The sequence below is a fragment of the Panthera leo genome, chromosome B2 (assembly GCF_018350215.1).
Source record: "Panthera leo isolate Ple1 chromosome B2, P.leo_Ple1_pat1.1, whole genome shotgun sequence".
Lineage (NCBI taxonomy): Eukaryota > Metazoa > Chordata > Mammalia > Carnivora > Felidae > Panthera > Panthera leo.
Window position 1 is genome coordinate 143,390,870 of NC_056683.1, and position 19,037 is coordinate 143,409,906.

At 47.0% G+C, this 19,037-nt stretch overlaps 1 protein-coding gene across 1 annotated transcript in view; it reads right to left on the reverse strand.

The window, feature by feature from the left end:
• The window catches only part of SLC22A2 (solute carrier family 22 member 2), a 30,219-nt gene that overhangs the window by 835 nt on the left and 10,347 nt on the right, over positions 1–19,037 (reverse strand). The window contains exons 5-10 of the mRNA XM_042937437.1: positions 14,917–15,031; positions 13,016–13,122; positions 11,461–11,675; positions 10,473–10,581; positions 9,803–9,915; positions 6,426–6,525 (exon numbers count right to left, since the gene is read on the reverse strand). Of these exons, the coding sequence (XP_042793371.1) occupies positions 6,426–6,525; positions 9,803–9,915; positions 10,473–10,581; positions 11,461–11,675; positions 13,016–13,122; positions 14,917–15,031 (759 nt within the window). The remainder of the gene's footprint in view (positions 1–6,425; positions 6,526–9,802; positions 9,916–10,472; positions 10,582–11,460; positions 11,676–13,015; positions 13,123–14,916; positions 15,032–19,037) is intronic.

A 19,037-nucleotide genomic window follows, 5' to 3' on the forward strand; every position in this document is an offset into this window, starting at 1 on the left:
TAATGGCAAAAGCAGCGGCAGCAACAACAGAAACAACAGTTCCATCAGGAGCGGGAACACCAGCAACAACAACAGCAACACTAGCAACAGTGGCAACAACAGCAGTGACAATAGTGACAACGGCAACAACAGGAACAACAGCAACAGCAAAAGCAACAGCAGTAACAATAGCAACAGCAGCAATAGGAACCACCACGGTAGCAATAGGAGCCACAGCAGCAATAATAGCAACAACAGCAACAACAGGAAGCACAGCAGCAACAACAGCAGCCATGACAGCAGCATCAGTAGCAGCCGTGGCAACGACAGGAACAACAGCGGCAACAACGGCAGCAATAATAGTGACAATGGCGGCAACAGCAACAGTAGGAACAGCAACAATAATAGGAGCCACAGCAGCAACAATAGTAACAACAACAACAACAGCAGCAAGAGTAACTTTGGCAACAGCAGTAATAATAATGGCAAGAACAGCAGGAACAGCAGCAACGATAGTAACAATGGCAACAACAGGAACCACAGCAGCAACAATAGTAACAACAACAAGAACAAGAACCACAGCAGCAACAACAGTAACAGTAGTAACAATGGCAACAACAGCAGCCGTGACAGCAGCATCAGTAGTAGCAGCGGCAACACCAAGAACCACAGCAGCAATAATAGTAACAACAGCAACAACCACAGAGGCAACAATAGTGGCCACAACAATAATAGGAACCACAGCAACAACAATAGTAGCCGCAGGAACCACTGCAGCAACTGTAATAATGGCAACAGCAGCAGCGATGATAGCAACAATGGCAACAACAGGAACCACGGCAGCAACAATATTAACAGCAACAGCAACAACATTAACAGCAACAGCAACAACAACAATCATAGTAACAATGGCAACAACAGCAGCAGCAACAGTAGTGACAACAACAATAACAGGAACCACAGCAGCAACAACAGCAACAGTAGTAACAATGGCAACGACAGCCATGACAGCAGCGTCAGTAGTAGCAGTGGCGACAACAGGAACCACGGCAGCAACAATATTAACAGCAACAGCAACAACAAGAGCAATAATAGTAACAACAGCAACAGCAGCAGCAGCAAGAGTAACTATGGCAGCAGCAGCAGTAATAATGGCAAGAACAGCAAGAACGGCAGCAACGATAGGAACAATGGCAACGACCACGGAAGCAACAATAGTAGCAACAACAATAGGAACCACAGTGACAACAGCAGCAACAGGAACCACAGCAGCACCAACAGCAACAGTGGTAATAATGGCAACAAGAGCAGCATTGACAGCAGCATCAATAGTAACGGCGGCAACAACAGGAACCACAGCAGCAACAATACTAACACCAATGGCAGCAATAACAGTAACAATGACAGCAACCGCAGCAGCAGCAGTAGTGACAACAACAATAACAGGAACCACAGCAGCAACAATAGCAACAACAATGAAAACCACAACGTCAGCAATAGTAACAACGGCAACAGCAGCAGCAGCAAGAGTAACGATGGCAATGACAGTAGTAATAATGGCAAGAAAAGCAACAACAGCAGCAATGATAGTAACAACGGCGATAACCACAGCAGCAACAATAGTAGCGACAGCAACAATGGGAACCACAGTGACAACAATAGTAACCGCAGGAACCTCTGCAGTAGCTGGAGTAACCACGGCAGCAACCGTAGCAACTGGAGCAACAATGGCAACAACAGCAGCCATGACAGCAGCATCAGTAATAACAGTGGCAACAACAGGAACCACAGCAGCAACTATAGTAACAATGAGAACCTCAGCATCAGCAATATAAACAACAGCAACAACAGCAGCAAGAGTAACCACGGCAGCAGCGACAGTAACAATGGCAAGAACAGCAACAACAGCAGCGATGACAGTAACAGTGGCAACAACAGGAACCACAGCAGCAACGGCAGCAGCAACAATACTAACAACAACGATAGGAACCGCAGCAGCAACAATAGTAACGAGAACAGCAACCGTAGCGGCAGCAATAGTAACCACAGCAACAAGAGCGACAACAGTAACCATAGCAACAACAACAGCAACAGTAGTGACAATGGCAACAGCAGCAGCAACAGCAGCAGCAACCGCAGCCACAATAGTAACCATGGCAACAACAACAGCAACAACAGCGACCACGGCAACAGCAGCAGGTACAGCAGCAGCAGCGGCACAGCTATGCCGACTGACTGGTGAGGAGCCCCAGCCCGCTCTGGACCCTCACTGCATTCTTCCGCTTGTGAGCCCAGCCGTCTGGGACCTGGGTGCCAGGACTAGCCTGGCTTTGTCACTTACTGGCCTCATGGACGAATCCTTCCATCTGTCTTGCCTTCATTTTTTTCAGTTGTCCAATGGGGCTAATAATAATATAATAATACCTGTTCCATACGGTTGGTGCCAGGATTAAATGAGGCAACACACGGGAAGGGCTTGGAAAGCACTAGCTAAAAGCTCTGAGTAAACGTTAGCCACTGTTACCCAATTTTACAGGAAAGGAAACAAGTGTCAGGGATGAAATAAGGTGTATATTAGGAAATCCCTAGGGCCGTCTTTGTAACCAGGATGGGCTCAGGGCCCTCGGGAGCCCAGTGACTCGATGGGGGTGGAGGGAGTCCCGCCCTACCCTGTTCGTGCGCCTCTCCCGCAGTGTCTGGGACACCGGACCTGGGTCGGCTCTCCTGACGGAGGCAGCCTGCCTGCCCCCCAGGGCCAGCGTGGGGTGCCCCTACTCCCGGCCATCTACGCGTCCTGTGGGCGGCCCCTGCTTGTCTTTCCCCACAGGGGGGCCCTTTGCCCGGCCCTGCCTCGGCGTCCACGTCCTCACTCCCTTGTGCAGCCCTCAAGCCTCACACAGGTCTGCCTTCCTTCTTCGAAAGGTGAGCCGGAGGACGTAATAAAGCAGAAAAGCGCAAACCTTCGCAGACGTATTTGTGGGTCACGTGAAGAGAAGGCGTGTAAAGCAACAGCAGGAATGATCTCCGCGATCCCCCTTTAGCCTGACGAACCGGCCTGACGAAAACGAAAGCCTCCTTCGAGGGGATGTGGATGTGTACGTCGCTGGGCTGAACTTCCCTGTCTCAACACCGTTCCGAATATATTTTAAAATTTGATCCCCAGTCAGTGATCTAGGTACATATTTACCTATTTTATAGAAGAGCCATGAAAACTTCTGTGAACAATATCGGTGGTTATTGGGCATCCACAAAGGGCCAGCCTCTTTACATGCATGTATCTCGTCACAAAAATCCAATGAGTAGAAACTGTTGTCCCCATTTACAGATGAAGACACTGAGGCTTAGAAGAGTTAAGGCCACACGGTAGGAAATGTCAAGACCTCGCCTATCAGACTCCACAGCCCCTGTCCTCCCCCACCACATATCCTTCCCACCTCTGGAGCTGGCTGGGAGAGCCTGGAGAAACCACAGTCGGAGATGCTCTAGAAGGAACTCAGCATGGGTCCCACAGCTCTTTGGCGGGCACCCGCTCTGTGTGTGTGCCAGGTACTGTGCTAAGCTCTAGGGCTGTGGCAGTCAATGGGGTACGATCTGTCTTCAAGACGACAGACGTCTTCAAGGGGACAGTCGTGTGCATGGGAAGCTTCACTGAGACGGGGGTAGAGAGGGGACAGTTGGTCTAGATCAGGGACCTCGACTCAAATGTCTGCATGTACCAGGCAGAAGATACAAATGTAGCGGGCACAAGACAGTCGGGCCTGGTGGCACCGCGGCCTACACCAGCGGGCGTGCCCTTCAAAATGCCGAGCTGTCTCTCAGCTCCGACGAATCATCGACAAGAGGAAGTGCCTGCTCCGTGTTACCAAATCCTCTGAATTTGTTTTCTGGAACAGATCCTGGGAATCCACTTTATGTGGAATTTCCCACTTAAAAAATACCCACGTGGGCCAAGCAAAGCGCTCGAGACCCTAGTGTCCTGTTGGCTGCCAGTGTGTGACCTCTGCTGAATTCAAAGGCCTCTTCTAATGCTGGCCTTCAAGCTCGGGGGATAGCCTCCGACCACGGTGATTTCTTCTGCAGCAACATCTGCGTAAGTACTGAACGTGTTAAAAGGGAACATCGTGGAGAATGGATAAAATTCTGTTCAGTTCTCGGCATCAGCGGGCCAAAACTGTACTACAAATAAAATGCGTAAGAACATCTAAGCACACTGCATAAACAAACCTGTGGGGAGTGTGTCCTATGTTTATCTTTATTAGATTTTCTTGTTTTTTTTTTTAAGTTTATTTATTTTTCTTGAGAGAGATAGAGAGCGAGTAGGGGAGGGGCAGAGAGAGAGAGAGAGGGAGGCAGAAGCCCAAGCAGGCTCCGTGCTGTCGGCACAGAACCCGATGTGGGGCTTGAACTCACGAACCGTGAGATCGTGACCTGAGCCAAAATCAAGAGTCAGATGCTTAACCAACGGAGCCACCCAGGCGCCCCTCTTTATTAGGTTTTCTTAAGTTTACTTTTTGAATAGGTTCATGTGGTTCAAAATTCAGAAAGTACAAAAAGGTATGCGTTGAAAATCCCTCCCGGGGCTCCTGGGTGGCTCAGTTGGTTAAGTGCTCAATTCTTGGTTTCAGCTCAGGTCATGATCTCGTGGTTCGTGAGTTCGAGCCCCGTGTCAGGCTGTGTTGACCGTGTGGAGCCTGCTTAGGATTCTCTCTCTCCCCTCTCTGTTCCTACCCTCTGCTCACACTCTCTCTCTCTCTCTCTCTCTCAGAATGGGTACATAAAAAGTTAAAAAAAAAAAGAAAATCTCTCCCACCTACGTTCTCTGCCCACCAATTCCACAGATGGCCAATGTTACAGCTTTTCCATCTTCTTTCAGAGATACAGTAAATACACATATATATGTATATGTATATAGATATTTAACACGGATATGTATTTATTCATTCTTTTTTTAAAATGTGTATTTATTTTTGAAAGAGAGAGAGAGAGAGAGAGAGAGAGACAGAGCATGAGAGGGGGAGAGGCAGAGAGAGAGGGAGACACAGAATCCAAAGCAGGTTCCGGGTGCTGAGCTGTCAGCACAGAGCCCGACGTGGGACTCAAACTCATGAACCGTGAGATCATGACCTGAGCCGACGTCGGACACTTAACCGACTGAGCCACCTGGGTGCCCCTATTTGTTCATTCTTTTTACAGAAATGGTAGAATATTTACTTTCTATATTTCCCTTTTAAAAATTAATAATATATCTGAGAGAACTTTCCTTACCAGTGCGTGTAAAGCTGCCTCATTCTTTTTATTTTTATTTTTTAAAAAATTTTTTAATCTTTATTTATTTTTGAGAGAGAGAGAGAGAGAGAGAGAAAAGCAGAGCTCCAGCAGGGGTGGAACGGAGAGAGAGGGAGACACAGAATCCGAAGCAGGCTCCAGGCTCTGAGGTGTCTGCACAGAGCCCGACGCGGGGCTTGAACTCACGAGCTGTGAGTTCATGACCTGAGCCGAAGTCAGACACCTAAACGACTGAGCCATCCAGGTGCCCCTGCCTCATTCTTTTTAATGGCTGCAGAGTATTTTATCGAATGACCTACCATAATTTATATAATCAGTGGGCATTTAGGCTGTTTCCAATCTTTTCTTACATAAAACACGGTCTTAAATAGTAATCCTGTGCCCCCCTAATCTTGTACATATATGCTCCTAGAAGGGTGGAAATTTCCGGGTAAAAAGAAATGCACATTTTTGATACTATTGCCATCACAGAGAGTTCAGGTTTCTACTCCCACTGACAACACAGGATGCCTTTTCCCCACGGTCCTTCCCAACATGATACGTTAACGAGCAGTTTAATCTTCGACAACCTCAGCTGTGAGTAGTGTGGTGTTCCTTTATACCTGTCTTACTATGGGAGATTTGAGCATATTTTCATACCTTTAAGAGCTGTTTTTCTTTTCTTTTCCCTGAACTACCTATTCAAGTCCTTAGCCCATTTTTTTTTTTCCTTTTGGGTGGTTCCTCTAATGGATTTGTCAGAGCCCTTTATATAGTGGGAAAACCAGCCCCTTGTCGAGGAGTAAATATTTTCTCCACATTTGTTATTATTATTTTTTAGATGATGTTGGTTTTTCAATGCAGAATTCTTTATTCAGAAAGGCACACTTACTGATCTTCTTTTCAAAGGGATCTGGATTTTTTGCCCTACTTACAGAGACCTTCCCCATTCTGAAAGTATCAGGGTATCTCCTAGCGTGTGTTCATTATTTTACTGTTTCTTTGTGTTTTGTTTTGTTTTGCTTTGCTTTGTTTTGTTTTTACTCTTCAGTCTTTGATTTCGTGGGACTCGATCTCAACGTACGGCATGAGCTACAAATTCAACCTCCTCTTTTTTTTCCACCTGGCCTCAGAACTGGCCCAGACACGCACGCACAGAGGAATTTCAGCTCCTTCCTTACCTCTGCATGTTCTCGGCTTCATCTATAGTCTCAGGCAAAGCCTTCCCTTTGGTCTCCGGAAGCAGCAACACCAGTACCCCAGCAACCAAGCCAATCACAGCTGAAGGTCAAACAGATGCAAATCACATTAAGAACTAAAATGCACAGGTTGGTTGTTTTTGCTGTTGGCCAGGAGCCTGACGTGGGGCTCGATCCCACGAACCGCGAGATCGTGACCTGAGCTGAAATCAAGAGTCAGATGCTCAACCAACTAAACTCCTCAGGGGCCCCAAACATTCAGGTTTTATAATTAGAACTCCACTAATTTCTTCAAAAAAACGTTTGTGTGTGATTTTCTATAGTTACGGGTTTCTTTGCTCTCTCTGACTGTCCTATAAATATTTTGCTGATTCCAAACTCCGTTGGATTGCAATTCCTTATAGGGAGATGAAATACTTAACATTTTGAGTCAAGGTTATTCTAGGCTAGAGAACATTGCCACGATATTAAGATACATGGGAGTTAGAAAATAACTCTGAAAAAAAAATCAACTCCGAGGAAAGGAAGAACATAACCCTGCCAACATAAAGCACTTAGTAATGAAAATGAGTCAGAAACTTGGACCACTGTGAGCAGAGGTAATGAATCATGTATTACTGTATCGCAGTATGAAAAAGTATAGCCAGGCCTATGCTTTTAGTTTTAATTCGGGGGGTTGATAGAGTCTTTTTGTCGTTCCTTTTTCCCTTGTCTCCAGCTCTAATTTTTTGCACACGCTAGGGGGTAATCGTAAACATTAGGGTGTTTATGCTTCCTTAAATCCCCGCTAACATTTTGGGATTCTAAGGTCACATTTTATGCTTTGCTACAGTAGACAGCAGGAAGTAGGTGGGGGTTCTTCGCTGGTTTGGAGTTTCAAAAGAAGGGCACACTGGACTCCGTTTTGACATCTTTGCAAAATGGCAGGAGTAGAGGCCACCACGGTTCAGGACGCCGGCTGTAGCTTCGGGTCCCTGGGCTCCACGTGGGAGCCTCCACTCACTGGTCTCAGAGCCCTGGGAAGTTCTGTTCTGAACCTCAGCCATGAAGTGGGGTGACATCTCCACATCACATGCTTGTTGTGTGACTCAAGTGGCTTCCTGCCTGTTAAGTGGCCGTGCCCGCCACAGCGTATGAACGAGGTAGCTCTCCCCTCGGAGTCTCACCAAACCACGAACGATTCACTTGGTTGTAACTCGTGCAAGCAATAAACATATTCCGCGGGCTTTGATCCTCTGAAGTAAGTGAATTATGTAGAGAATATAATAGATGGCTCAAATTGTCATCCCTTTAGCATTTTATATTTGCAAAGATAGGCTTAATGAACCAGATTATTGATTTTTAAAAAAAAAATTTTTTTTTAATTTATTTTTGAGCGGGGGGAATGAGAGAGAGAGGGAGTGAGAGAAAATCCCAAGCAGGCTCTAAACTGCCAGCACAGAGCCCGGTGTGGGGATCGAACTCACAAACCATGAGCTCGTGACCTGAACTGAAATCAAGAGTTGTGTGCTTAACCGACTGAGCCACCCAGGCGCCCAGAACCAAATTATTTCTTAAATCAGTTTTTTTTTCAGTGCTCTTCCAATTGGGGTTTTCTCAGCTTCGGATGTGTTGATTTTCAGGCTTCTGGAGAACCGCTTCAGGCGATTTCAAGACCACAATTGGCGCACCATTATTGTGTGCAAAAGAAACGCAAAGGAATAAAAATGTCAAAGTGTTAGTTTCGCTTCCCAATAAAAATGGGAGTTGTCTTCGAGTTTACTTGAAATGGTGAAATGCAGCTAAAATCCTTTATCTTTTCAAGGGGAAGGTGAATCCTGAGGGAGGGTTAACAGAGGCTCCTCTAGGTCTGGACCTTACGTTGCTCTGGTAAATGAAGTCTCTGTTCTTAACCCACAAATGTCTCGCTGACCCATAATCACTCACTGCCCACCTAAGGGAGGGGCCGAGATTGAGGCGGTTCCACCTTCCTCCCTGGAAGGAAGGAGTCCACAGGGGCTTCTGGGACTCCTCTAAGTTGGAAAGTAGGCTCTGTGCGGATCCCTCAACCGGTGTGGGGAGAGGAAGGCGCCTGGGGCATGTAGGCCCCATAGGTAAGTGGTACCAGCCACTCTGTGGCCGAATCATGCTTATCTCAGGGTAAAGAGCTCGTGTTCTCCCAACTTTGGCCATCTTGCTGTTATTACGTTGCAACATAGAAGACTTCTTTGGGTCTATTCCGAGGGGAAGTTCTATTAGCGGCGTGGAGCATTTGCTGGCAGATGCACAGCAGTGGAAAAACCCCCTCTCCCCTTCCCGAATCCCTTGAGAAGAGGAAGGAGCGGAGATGTTTGTGTGCAACAATGCGCAGCATTAGGGGAAAAGCCATTTGGGTGTTCGTCCAATGTGCGGAGGGTCTTGTCCTCCCTCCCTCCAGTTAAGTGAGTGTTGGAGGCCCATGGGGGAAAATGTTACATTTTTTGTCAGATTAAAAGTGGTTCCCAATGGATCTAAAAGAAGATGAAAATGAGTGCATTGAGGCCTCCTGGCTAACGTGAGAAGGTGAATGCTGTGTGCGTGAATCTGGACACCTCTCTGCGTGGTGCCCAGGAGAGGGTCGGTCTCACAGTCCCCAGCTGCGGGGAAGGGCAATGGCCATGAGTGAACGGAAGTGCCCAGGATTCCCAGAGCCCTTTGAAAGCCTGCAGACCTTCAACACTGGCCTCTGTGTGCGAATTGCTGATAATTAGATTTGTCTCTGTCACTTTCCAGGCTGCAGGCTGGTCGGAGAGGGGAGGGCTCAGCACTGGTGCATTCCTTCAGTGTTGGAAGGAAGCACTGAGCCAATCCTCCTTAACTCTAACTGTCCAAGGAATCCGAAGAAGGGGTGCCCGACACCAGCACACGTGCACCGTTAAGCCAATGCATTTCCTTAATGGTGGTCTTTGTTTCCCCTGGATTTTGAAAACACTCTTTGCAAAACCATAACTGCCTTTCTTTGAAGTAATGTAGCGAAGAGTTGTGTATCTTCTCACATGTGGCCACAGAGGAGGCAGAGTGAGCTCTTTGACAAAGAGACCCAAGGAGGGGTGGAAATCGGTGAGGAGAGTTAGGGGTTTTCTTCAGGCAAATGTCTTTCCATCTTACTCCCTCTTGAACTTTGTACCACAAAGGCCGTGAGTCCTAGTGGGCTCCCATGCCTGGGTCTTAGTAGCTACTAATAGTATTACCAATACTAGTTTTACTAACGCTAAGAGTAGTCCTAATTACTAGCTGTATTTAGTAGTTGCTGGTAGGCATGATACCTATTTTGAGATAGAAAAATGGCGGATGCTAGGAAAATAGGGTTTCATTCAAAGACATGTCTGAGGATCTCTTACCAAAAACCAGCAGTGGGAGCTCATGCCAGACGTCGGTGAGCCGGTAGACCAGGAACGGAGTGATAATGCCACCGATGTCGCACATGGAGGAGCAGACAAGGACACCGAGATTCCTGAAATGCAGGAAACGGATTGAACTTTTAGCTTCTCGCCGGATGGTAGTTATCCCCCACCGCCTCCACATAAATACTTCCCTACATCACTAAAATGTCTGTGAACTGGAAAAAAAAAATTCACATTATTATATGTGTGTGTTCACATTATTTTCAACACACACAAATGGTGTGATACACAGTTCCCTCCCTATTCTGTTGTGCTTATTTCATGTTAGCTTTTTTGAAGATTTTTAATGGGGGGGGTGGGCGATTTTACTCTTATCACCTGTCTTCTCTACGCTGTTCTGTGGTCCTGTGTGTGTGCTGTTTCTGACCACGCTCTCCCAGGGCCATTTGGTCATTGCTCTCTTGCAGTCAATACGCTGTATTTCACCCTAGCCGTAAGTGTGAGATGTGGCCTCGTTACTGCCTTCACATGTTCTAATCTTCTCTTACCCGTGTTTTGGAAAGGAAGGTGTCCTCTGAAAAGGTGTCCCCCACTGGCACTTGTGCTAGGTCTAGCCAACAACCAAATGTCCCGACCACCCTCTTCGCGTTGAGGAAAGCGTGCTAACCTGATGAACGTGGGGTACAGTTCCGCGTTGACCAGGCAAACCATTTCGTAGGCCATCGTAATCCCCATCCTACCCAAGCACGCGACTGTAACTTTTAGCCACTGCAGATCTGAGGGGCGAACACACACCAGTTACCCACGCTGCACTGGGTAGCGGCCTCCAAACCCTGGTCTGCAAACAGTGCCCCAGAGGCATGCAAAGGGAAAGTCCGCATTCCAGAATGGATTGAGAACGCAAAATGCTTCTTCTATAAACTCCAAGTCTTGAGCAAGATTCCCCACATCTGTTAGTTTTAACTTGGACACAGTTCTAACAGTCTCTTTAGACCCCAGTCATGAATGATGACAGAATTATACCAGTTTTCAAAGCTGGGCCAACTCTAGTCTATAGAGGTCGCCCACAAGGAACGGTAAAATATGGGAATATTTTAAGTAATTGCTAATAACTGAAGGATGCAAACAAAGCTCCTAGTTGCTAAGAGGATTCTATCATATAGGTTCTTCCTCTCCATTGAGAACGCATTTTAAAAAGAAGGAAAGGAACTGAATAAGTGTTCATTTGTTGCATTTACCTAAACTTCCTTATTTGTTCTGCAGAATGATGCAGGGAGGCCAAGGGAGTTGTCTAGATAGTGTCTGGGAAACACTAAAATAAGACTTTAACCCTGGGCCTGCTCTACCCCTGCAAAGCCCATGTTTTCTTTTCTGGGCCAGGCCAATGGTCTGTAGCATGAGTCCCCTTAGCCTTTCTTGTTCTAGTACATTAGAGAACAATCAGATGTGATTGTATTATGTCAGGCAACCTTTGGGTACAATTGTTCTTAAAGACAGGGTAGCTATATGGTTTGCTCAGGGAGGTCCCAGATACTGTGTTCACTCTTTCCAAATTGATTTGGATGACAAATTACATAGTCCTACTCTCAGAAGGCTATGACCTCCTTCTTCTCAGGGCCTTAGAAGACAAGACCCCAGCTTGGCCTGACACTTACCATCAGGGATAAAAACCGAGGCTAGGCAGGCTACCCCTGCCACCATATTTGATGCAGCCCATGGATAGCGGCGACCTAAACGGTCAATGGTGAGGATGATGAGGAGGGCAGCTGGAAACTCCACCAGGGCAGAGTAGAAGAAATCCAAGTAGAAATTGCTCCCTGCAAGGCCCATGTGCATGATGAGGCCCTGATAGAGAACAGAGCTCGTGAACCTGAGCAAAGAGGAGAGCTCAGGTCAAGTCAAGCACCAAAAGCAAATCATCGAGAAGGAGCGGCTTCTGGAAATGAGAGTGGATTGTGGGTCACCTTTCTTTGTCATCTTAGTGCTATTCCCTCTCTTCCACTGCTTTTGCATCATCTGACCCACTGTGGTGGCTGGTTGTGACCCCAGAACCAGGAAAGCAGAAGAAATTAAGATAGCATTCCCTGGCCAAACTGAAAGGCAAGAAGAAATTTCTTTCTAGAGTGATTTATTTGGTAAAACTGTATCAGTTTATTAGTGGCTGTTAATTATTATCTCTTTGTGGTTTTCTGATGGAATCGGGATCAAAAGGCTTGGCTACTTAATTCAAATTTTAGGAGACCAGAGACCCAAATGGGTACCAAATTCCCAAATGGATACGGCCTCACTTCTTAAGGATTTCTCTTCTGACACCATCCAGATAGCATTTTGACGATGTTTTTTTTGGTTTTGTCGACTGAAAGTGTTTGTTATCTGTAATGGAAACTAGGAAGACCCCTGGCAAGAGCCACAATTATTCAGAAAAGGAAAGAAGGCTAACGAAGCCACATTTCACTGCTTCGTGTTACGCGCAGTACTGTAAAGGGTGCCAGATTAATTCCTGGTGAGCCTTGTTTCTGCCAGTGGTCACAAATCTCCGTTTGGCCGGTGTCAGTCCAATCACACTGAAAGGAAAGTTCACTGGACTAAGGAAGGCTTGGTGCAGGGTGAGGGCTCAGAGCTCCAGGAGAAGCCTGCAGACAGTGAAAACAATCACGCTTCAGCCACGGATTGTGGAGTTAGTGGATTACTCTTTGTGGCTCGTTCTCATTCGTAAGTTTATTTTTTTCTCCAATAGACAAGAAAAGGAAAAGACCCTTCCCTTGCTAGCCCTGTACGATAAGGAGAGATCTACACTCATCATAAATATAGAACCAGGAGTTGTCCATTTTGGCTAAATACCGGAATCATCTGGAGAATGTTAAAATATCGGTGCCTTGGACCTTCCCTCAGCCAATTAAATCAGTATTTTCAGGGGGGCAGTGTGGGGAGTCTGGGCTTGGTATTTTATAACCTCCCAGGAGATTCTAAGGCAATGCCGAAGTTGAGAACGTGCTTATCTATGCTTTGGGACTGTAAGCCGATTTCAACCTCTGCCCCCCCAAAAAATGATACCAGGAAAGCCTGCAATAAGTGAGTCCCCTCACCATCCACGGTCAATACCGATACTGGAACTAGGCTATGTAACGGTGCTCTTGGTCCCTCCCTTAATGTGGATGATGGGGCTTTAAAAAAATGTGGCGAGGTTTTGAAGTGAAAAACATTCCTTACCAGTTGTACATCAGGATCAAAGTGTGTTTCCTGATCTGAGGGGTTCTGACCAAATCAAGAAATGAAGGATTCAGCTTCTCGTCAGCTTCCTCATCAGGTCTGAGGCTCTAGGAATAGAAATCGTAGGAACAGCTTTGTGTGGTTACAGACAGTGTCCCTGTATGTATGGAAACCGATTTGACAATAAATCTCATATGTTAAAAAAAAAAAAAAAAAAAAAAAAGACAGTGTCCCTGTGTAGTACAGGGAATCACAACAGTAGGTGACACTTTCTGGGGGCTCATAGTGAGCCTTTCATATGTACTAGCTCGGTTAATCTGGACTATCCTGGAAGTTAGTGTCTACCTTTTTTCACCCCTTTCACAGAAGAGGAAGCTGGGATTTGGGGGAGTTGGGTAACTCATGTGCCTCTGTCAAGGGGCCCTTGGAGGTAAAGCACAGGGGGGCAGGAGGAGGCCTGGCTCAGTGGCCCTGTGGGCTGAGGGCATGGGGCGCCCTCTCTGCAGGACCGGCTGGGACCCTGCAGTCAGGAAGCTCTGCTCTGGGACCCTTGCGCTGGGAGCAGCTCTTTATCGCCTAGAGCTTGTTAGAATGAAAGACCTGGGCCCCCATCCAGACAGACTGAATCGGAATCTGCATTTCCACAAGGTCCCCAGGTGCACCCTGTGCACAAGTATTAATGCTCCAGAAGCTCGGCTTTAGAAGAAAATAGTAGGTGGTGGAATTGAGACCCAGTCTCCGGGGTTTTAGGAAGCAGAATGTTCGCAAAAACCACTCCTTCCAAAAGCAACACTGGACGGGTGCTAAAAGCCCGAGGACAAGAGGAAGAACCTCCAGCGGACTTACCGCTCTTCCGTGAACCTGAACTTTGGCCAGAGTGACTCACGTGCTTTAATCCCTGACCAATTTCTGAAATGGCCTAAAACTTAATCAGTGCTTGGCTGGTCATCAGCGGAAAAGACTGTCTACCCAACCACCAGAAACCAGAGAAGAAGTGAAAAAAAAAAAAAAAAAAAAAAAAAGGCTCTCAGGGGGGCCCAGGTGACTCAATCAGTTAAGCGTCTGACTCTTGATTTTGGCTGAGATCATGGTCTCATGGTTCATGAGTTTGAGCCCCGCGACAGGTTCTGCGAGACAGCACGGAACCTGCTTGTGATTCTCTCTCTCCCTCTCTCTCTGCCCCTCCCTCACACACTCTCAAAATAATACATAAAGAAACTTAAAAAAAAAAAAAAGCCTCTGAGTCCCCAAATGCTCAACTCTAAAGTCATATAAATCGCAAATGCTTACAGGGAGCCTAGCTTAGATCCTCACACAGAGATGATTTACTCTTATTTTGACAGTTTTCCAATCAGCTTGATTTTCTCTGTTCTATCCCACCAGATAAAAAGGCTTAAGTTAAAGGTGATGAGGTCTCCTAGAGGCAAAACACGAAATGCAGAGAAAATGGGCACCCCAGCCACTTGTTTGTTTGTTTGTTTGTTTGTTTCCAGAGGGCAGGAGAGTGCTCACGATGTTTTGAGACAATTTCTATCCAAAATGTTTAAAATTCTAAGAAATTATTTGTGTTTGAAGACTCTTGCCTCTGTGAGCCCCACCCCCCTCCCCGATCTGGTAAGGAAGACATTGGGTAGTTGGGTACAAGTGGCCCACACAGCCTTGGGTGACACATGGTAGAAACTCCTCATTTGCCTTTCAGTGATTTTCAGTTTCCTTTTCCTTTTCTGCTTTGGATCTATTTAGAATCCAATACATTACCGGGGACCATGAATCCGAGTACCACGGAAACATCCTGTTGCATATGGTGGGCCCCTTCTATGACTTCCCATTGAGAACACACGGCTTTACCAGATTCTCCTTCGTCACCGTTCCATCATTTGATAGTTCAGCCGCTGGCTCACCTGAAGGGAGGTTGGCAGAGATTTTCCATTTTTCTTTGCGATGTGCTTAATGATCCTCATGGCTTTAGCATTTTTGTTCTGGGAGATCAGCCACCTTGGAGACTCAGGGATGCACCTAGGGAATAGCATGTGTTATCAGAGCTGTTCAGTGGGGGATGGGTGGAGGTCTTACTGAACCTTCTTCCCGCAGTGGTCACAGTCAAGTGTCTGCAAGTGAGGTTGGGTTGGATCTACAAAGGAAATAAAACCGTGCAGGGGCGGCACAGCAAAGGAAATCGACAAAAACAGAAAGCAGCCTACTGAATGGGAGAAAGCATTTGCAAATCACGTGCCAGGTTAAGAGGTTCATACCCCAAATATATAAAGAACTCACACAACTCAGTAGCAAAAAACCAAAAAATCTGATTTGGAAAATGGGCAGAGGATCCTAATAGACGTTTTTCCAGAGAAGACATACAAATGGCCAACAGGTACATGAAAAGATGCTCAACATCACTCATCACCAGGGAAATAGAAATCAAAACCACGAGGGGATATCGCTTCACATCTGTTAGGACGGCTAGTCTCAAAAAGACAAGCAATAAACACTGACAAGGGTGTGGAGAAAGGGAAACCCTTATGCACTGTTGGTAGCAACATAAACTGGAGCAGCCACTATGGAAAAGAGTGTGGAGTTCCTCAAAACATTCAAAATAGAAAGCACAACATGGTCTAGCCATTCCACTTCTGGGTATTTATTAGAAGGAAACAAAAATACTAATTCAAAAAGATATATGCACTCCTGTGTTTACTTCAGCAAGTCATGGAAACACCCTAAGTGCCCGGGGATGGATGAATGAATGGCTGAAGAAGATGTGGTGTATATTACACAATGAAATAGTATTCAGCCATAAATAAGAATGAAGTCTTGCCATCCGACAACACGGGTGGGCCTAGAAGGTATTACGCTAAGTGAAATAAGTCAGAGAAAGACAAACACCACATGATCTCACTTATATGTAGAATCCAAAACAAACAGACCGAGCTCATAGATACAGAGCACAGATGGGTGGTTGCTGGCGGAGGAAGCGGACAACATGGGGGCAGGGGGTCAGGAGGCACAAACTTCCAGTTACAAAACAATTAGAAGCCCTGAGAATGCGACGTATGGTGCGGTGACCACAGTTAATAGAACTGTATTGCGTATTTGAAAGTTGCTGAGACAAGCAGTCTTCAAAGTTCTCTCACAAGAAAAGAATTTTTTAAAATTTTGCAGAGGCGACGTGGGTTTTTCCTCCCTCACACGCTGACTTGTGTTCAGCCTGGTGCAGGAGACTTTTGGGGCATCCTCTTCAGGGTCCCCGGTGGTCAACCGGATGCCCAGGCAGCCCTGTGCTAGAGGGAGGAGAGGCGGGTCAGCTGGGCTTTGCGAGTGCTGAGATCTGCCGGGTATGGGGACAGCAGAAGGCAGTTCCCTCACGGGGGAAACCAAGTATTTTACGTATATTATTCTGAGAGCTGATTTCTCAAAGGGAGGAGGTAAGAGTTTGAGATAAGATGGTAACAGAGCTTAAAAGCCAGATTGCTGGATCTGGCAGGACACGGGGTGGGCGGCCCTGTACCTCCTGGAGCAGGACTCTAGCCACCCGGATCTGTGTTTGGAGAGTGTTCTTGGAGTAGCCGGTTCAGGGTCGATGGGAGGAAGAGGGACTGGCAGGAAGGAGGTACAAGGACCGCCCTGGTGGGAGTCCTGGCATAGAGTCCGGAAGGCCCCATGTCGGGGCCTCACCCTGGGGGAGAAAGTTGCTCTGAGAGGGCCCAAAAGCAACTCGGGATGGATGTTTGTGGGAGTGCCATGGAGAGAGGAATCAAGTCCAATTCCTCAGTGAAGGCTCGACATCAGGAACAGAAATGTGGTGCTCGGCGGCGGCCAATCCACAGCTCACGGTGAGCATCCTTTCTGCCGTGATGCCGTAGCATGATTTTCCTAGATCGCATTTGACGCACAGGTTCGGCCCAGTCGCTCACACCCCAAGAAGCGGAGTCAGCCGAGCCAGGTGTCAAGCGAGCTGAAGGGTCAAGGAGGACCTGGGAGCCACGTCAGAGAAGACAGGAACCAGAAACGGCTAGCCTCCCAGTGGAAAGTCTGGATGGATCCTCGGAGGCACATCCAGATAGGTACAGAGCTGCCCGGTAGAATAGAAATTAATTTTTTGAAGCTCTCGGTGCAGAATTAGGAACCCTGGGTAAACATGCCGGGAAGGTAAATTCCGGGTCAATGAGAAGTCTCTTGAAGACGAGCTTTGGGTTCTGCAGTGAAGTCGCTTGCTTGATGACAGAGTAAGAGCGAGAATAGTTTTCAAGCAGAGGCTGAATAATGATCCTCTGGGGGCATTGCTCTGGGGCTCCAGCCCTGGGCAGGAAGCTGTGCCAGAGGGCTTCTAATGTCACCTCACCTCTAAGAGCTGACAGCTACCGGGACACACATGCCAGTCTCACCGTGTCAGGTGAACAGCTGATCCCAGCAAGCAGTGAAACGTGAAGGTTACAGAGACATGAGAGAAATGCCACTGGGCAGGGGACAGGGCCCCCCACTGGCCTTGGTCAGCCTGCATGGAGTCCCTCCTCTGGTGACCATCGCATCCCCTCCGCCCCTGTAGCCCACCCCCCACCCCTTCTAGCCATGGCACCGCCTCTGTCTTCTGTCCTGGCTCCTTGTCCTCAGCTAGGCTTTCAGAATTTAGTATATTTTTTTTGTGTTCTGCCCCATTCACTTCCTCTCCGGGCTCTGCTCCTTTCCTCTGAGGAACTGCCTCTATCCCCTACCCACCAACAGGGGGATTTTTCTTGAATTTCTGATCCTCAAGTTCAACCACCCCTGGCCGTGTACACGTTGATGTCCTTTCCAGATGGATCTCAGATTCGGCATGTCCAAAGCTCACCCTCATCATCCCTCCTTTCAAACCCACCCCTCCTCCTGTGCTCCTTATCTCAGCACGTGCAGACACAGAAGCCTCCACTCCACCCACGAGGCACCTCCTCTCTCTAAACCTTCCCATTTGGTCTCCACCAAATGGGTGGAGATACTCGCTGATGAAACTTATTTCTGGTTTTCTCCTCTTCATAGGCCACCACTTGTCTTAACTCAGGCTCTGTCTCTCTTGCAAGGATTATGACGATAGTCCCTTACCTAACCTCTTTGCCTCCACTCTTCCCCCTAAACATCTGTTTTCTACTCTATATCTCCACTGATTTTCGATGATGTAGTCCCATCACGGAGGTCGTAGAATTGGAGGTAAATTAAATTTGATTCTATTGAGTAAAAATGGCAAGAAGCAACACATCAGAGGTGATCAGAACTTGGATGAGAGGTGCACCTTTTCTGTGATGCTAAAGCATCAGGAAAACAAAACCGTTGAAAGATTTTTAGGCAGGAAGGGAACACGGTGGAACTAATTTTAGAAATGGAGTGTGAAACATGCATTGGAGGATATGGAAGAGCGAATGTCAAAGAAACCAGGGTGAGTCTATCGTGCGGGTGGCTTCAGAGATATAAAGGAGATAGAATGGATATGGGAGGGAGGTAAGGGTCCCTCTCAGAGTTTGATCGGATTTTGCAGGAGAGCCAGGCTTTCTGGAAAGAGTTGAGATGCTTAATTCTTAGACAGGATGACTCTGGGAGGAAGAGGTGACAACGTCCAGAAAGTGGTTTGTTGCTTGAGAGAAGGATTTGCACGATAACCTAGCATCCCTCTTGTTTGATTTCAGGTAAACTCGCATTAGGAATTTCTGATAGTTTCTGCTGTTTCCACAGTTTCCCCGGCAGGTGTGACAAACAAGTTTCACATGTCCTGGCGACTCTGACTGACATGGTCTGCCTGATCTGGGATAAAGACTGCTGGATTGATTAGAGATATGTGCCTTGGGCAGGGATGTGGTTAAGCGGTAACACTTGTACGCTAAAGTCTCCTCTGAGCAGGGATGGAATGAGAGTAGTAATATTGTCAACCTCTGCCAAGGGCATTACAGCCACTAAAAGTTAATTTAAACACCACATTAATAATGTAAAAAGATGTGAGTTATAAAACTCTTAAGCCCGAAGCAAAAGGACATTTGATTTCCAGAGGGCAAGACATGTTGAA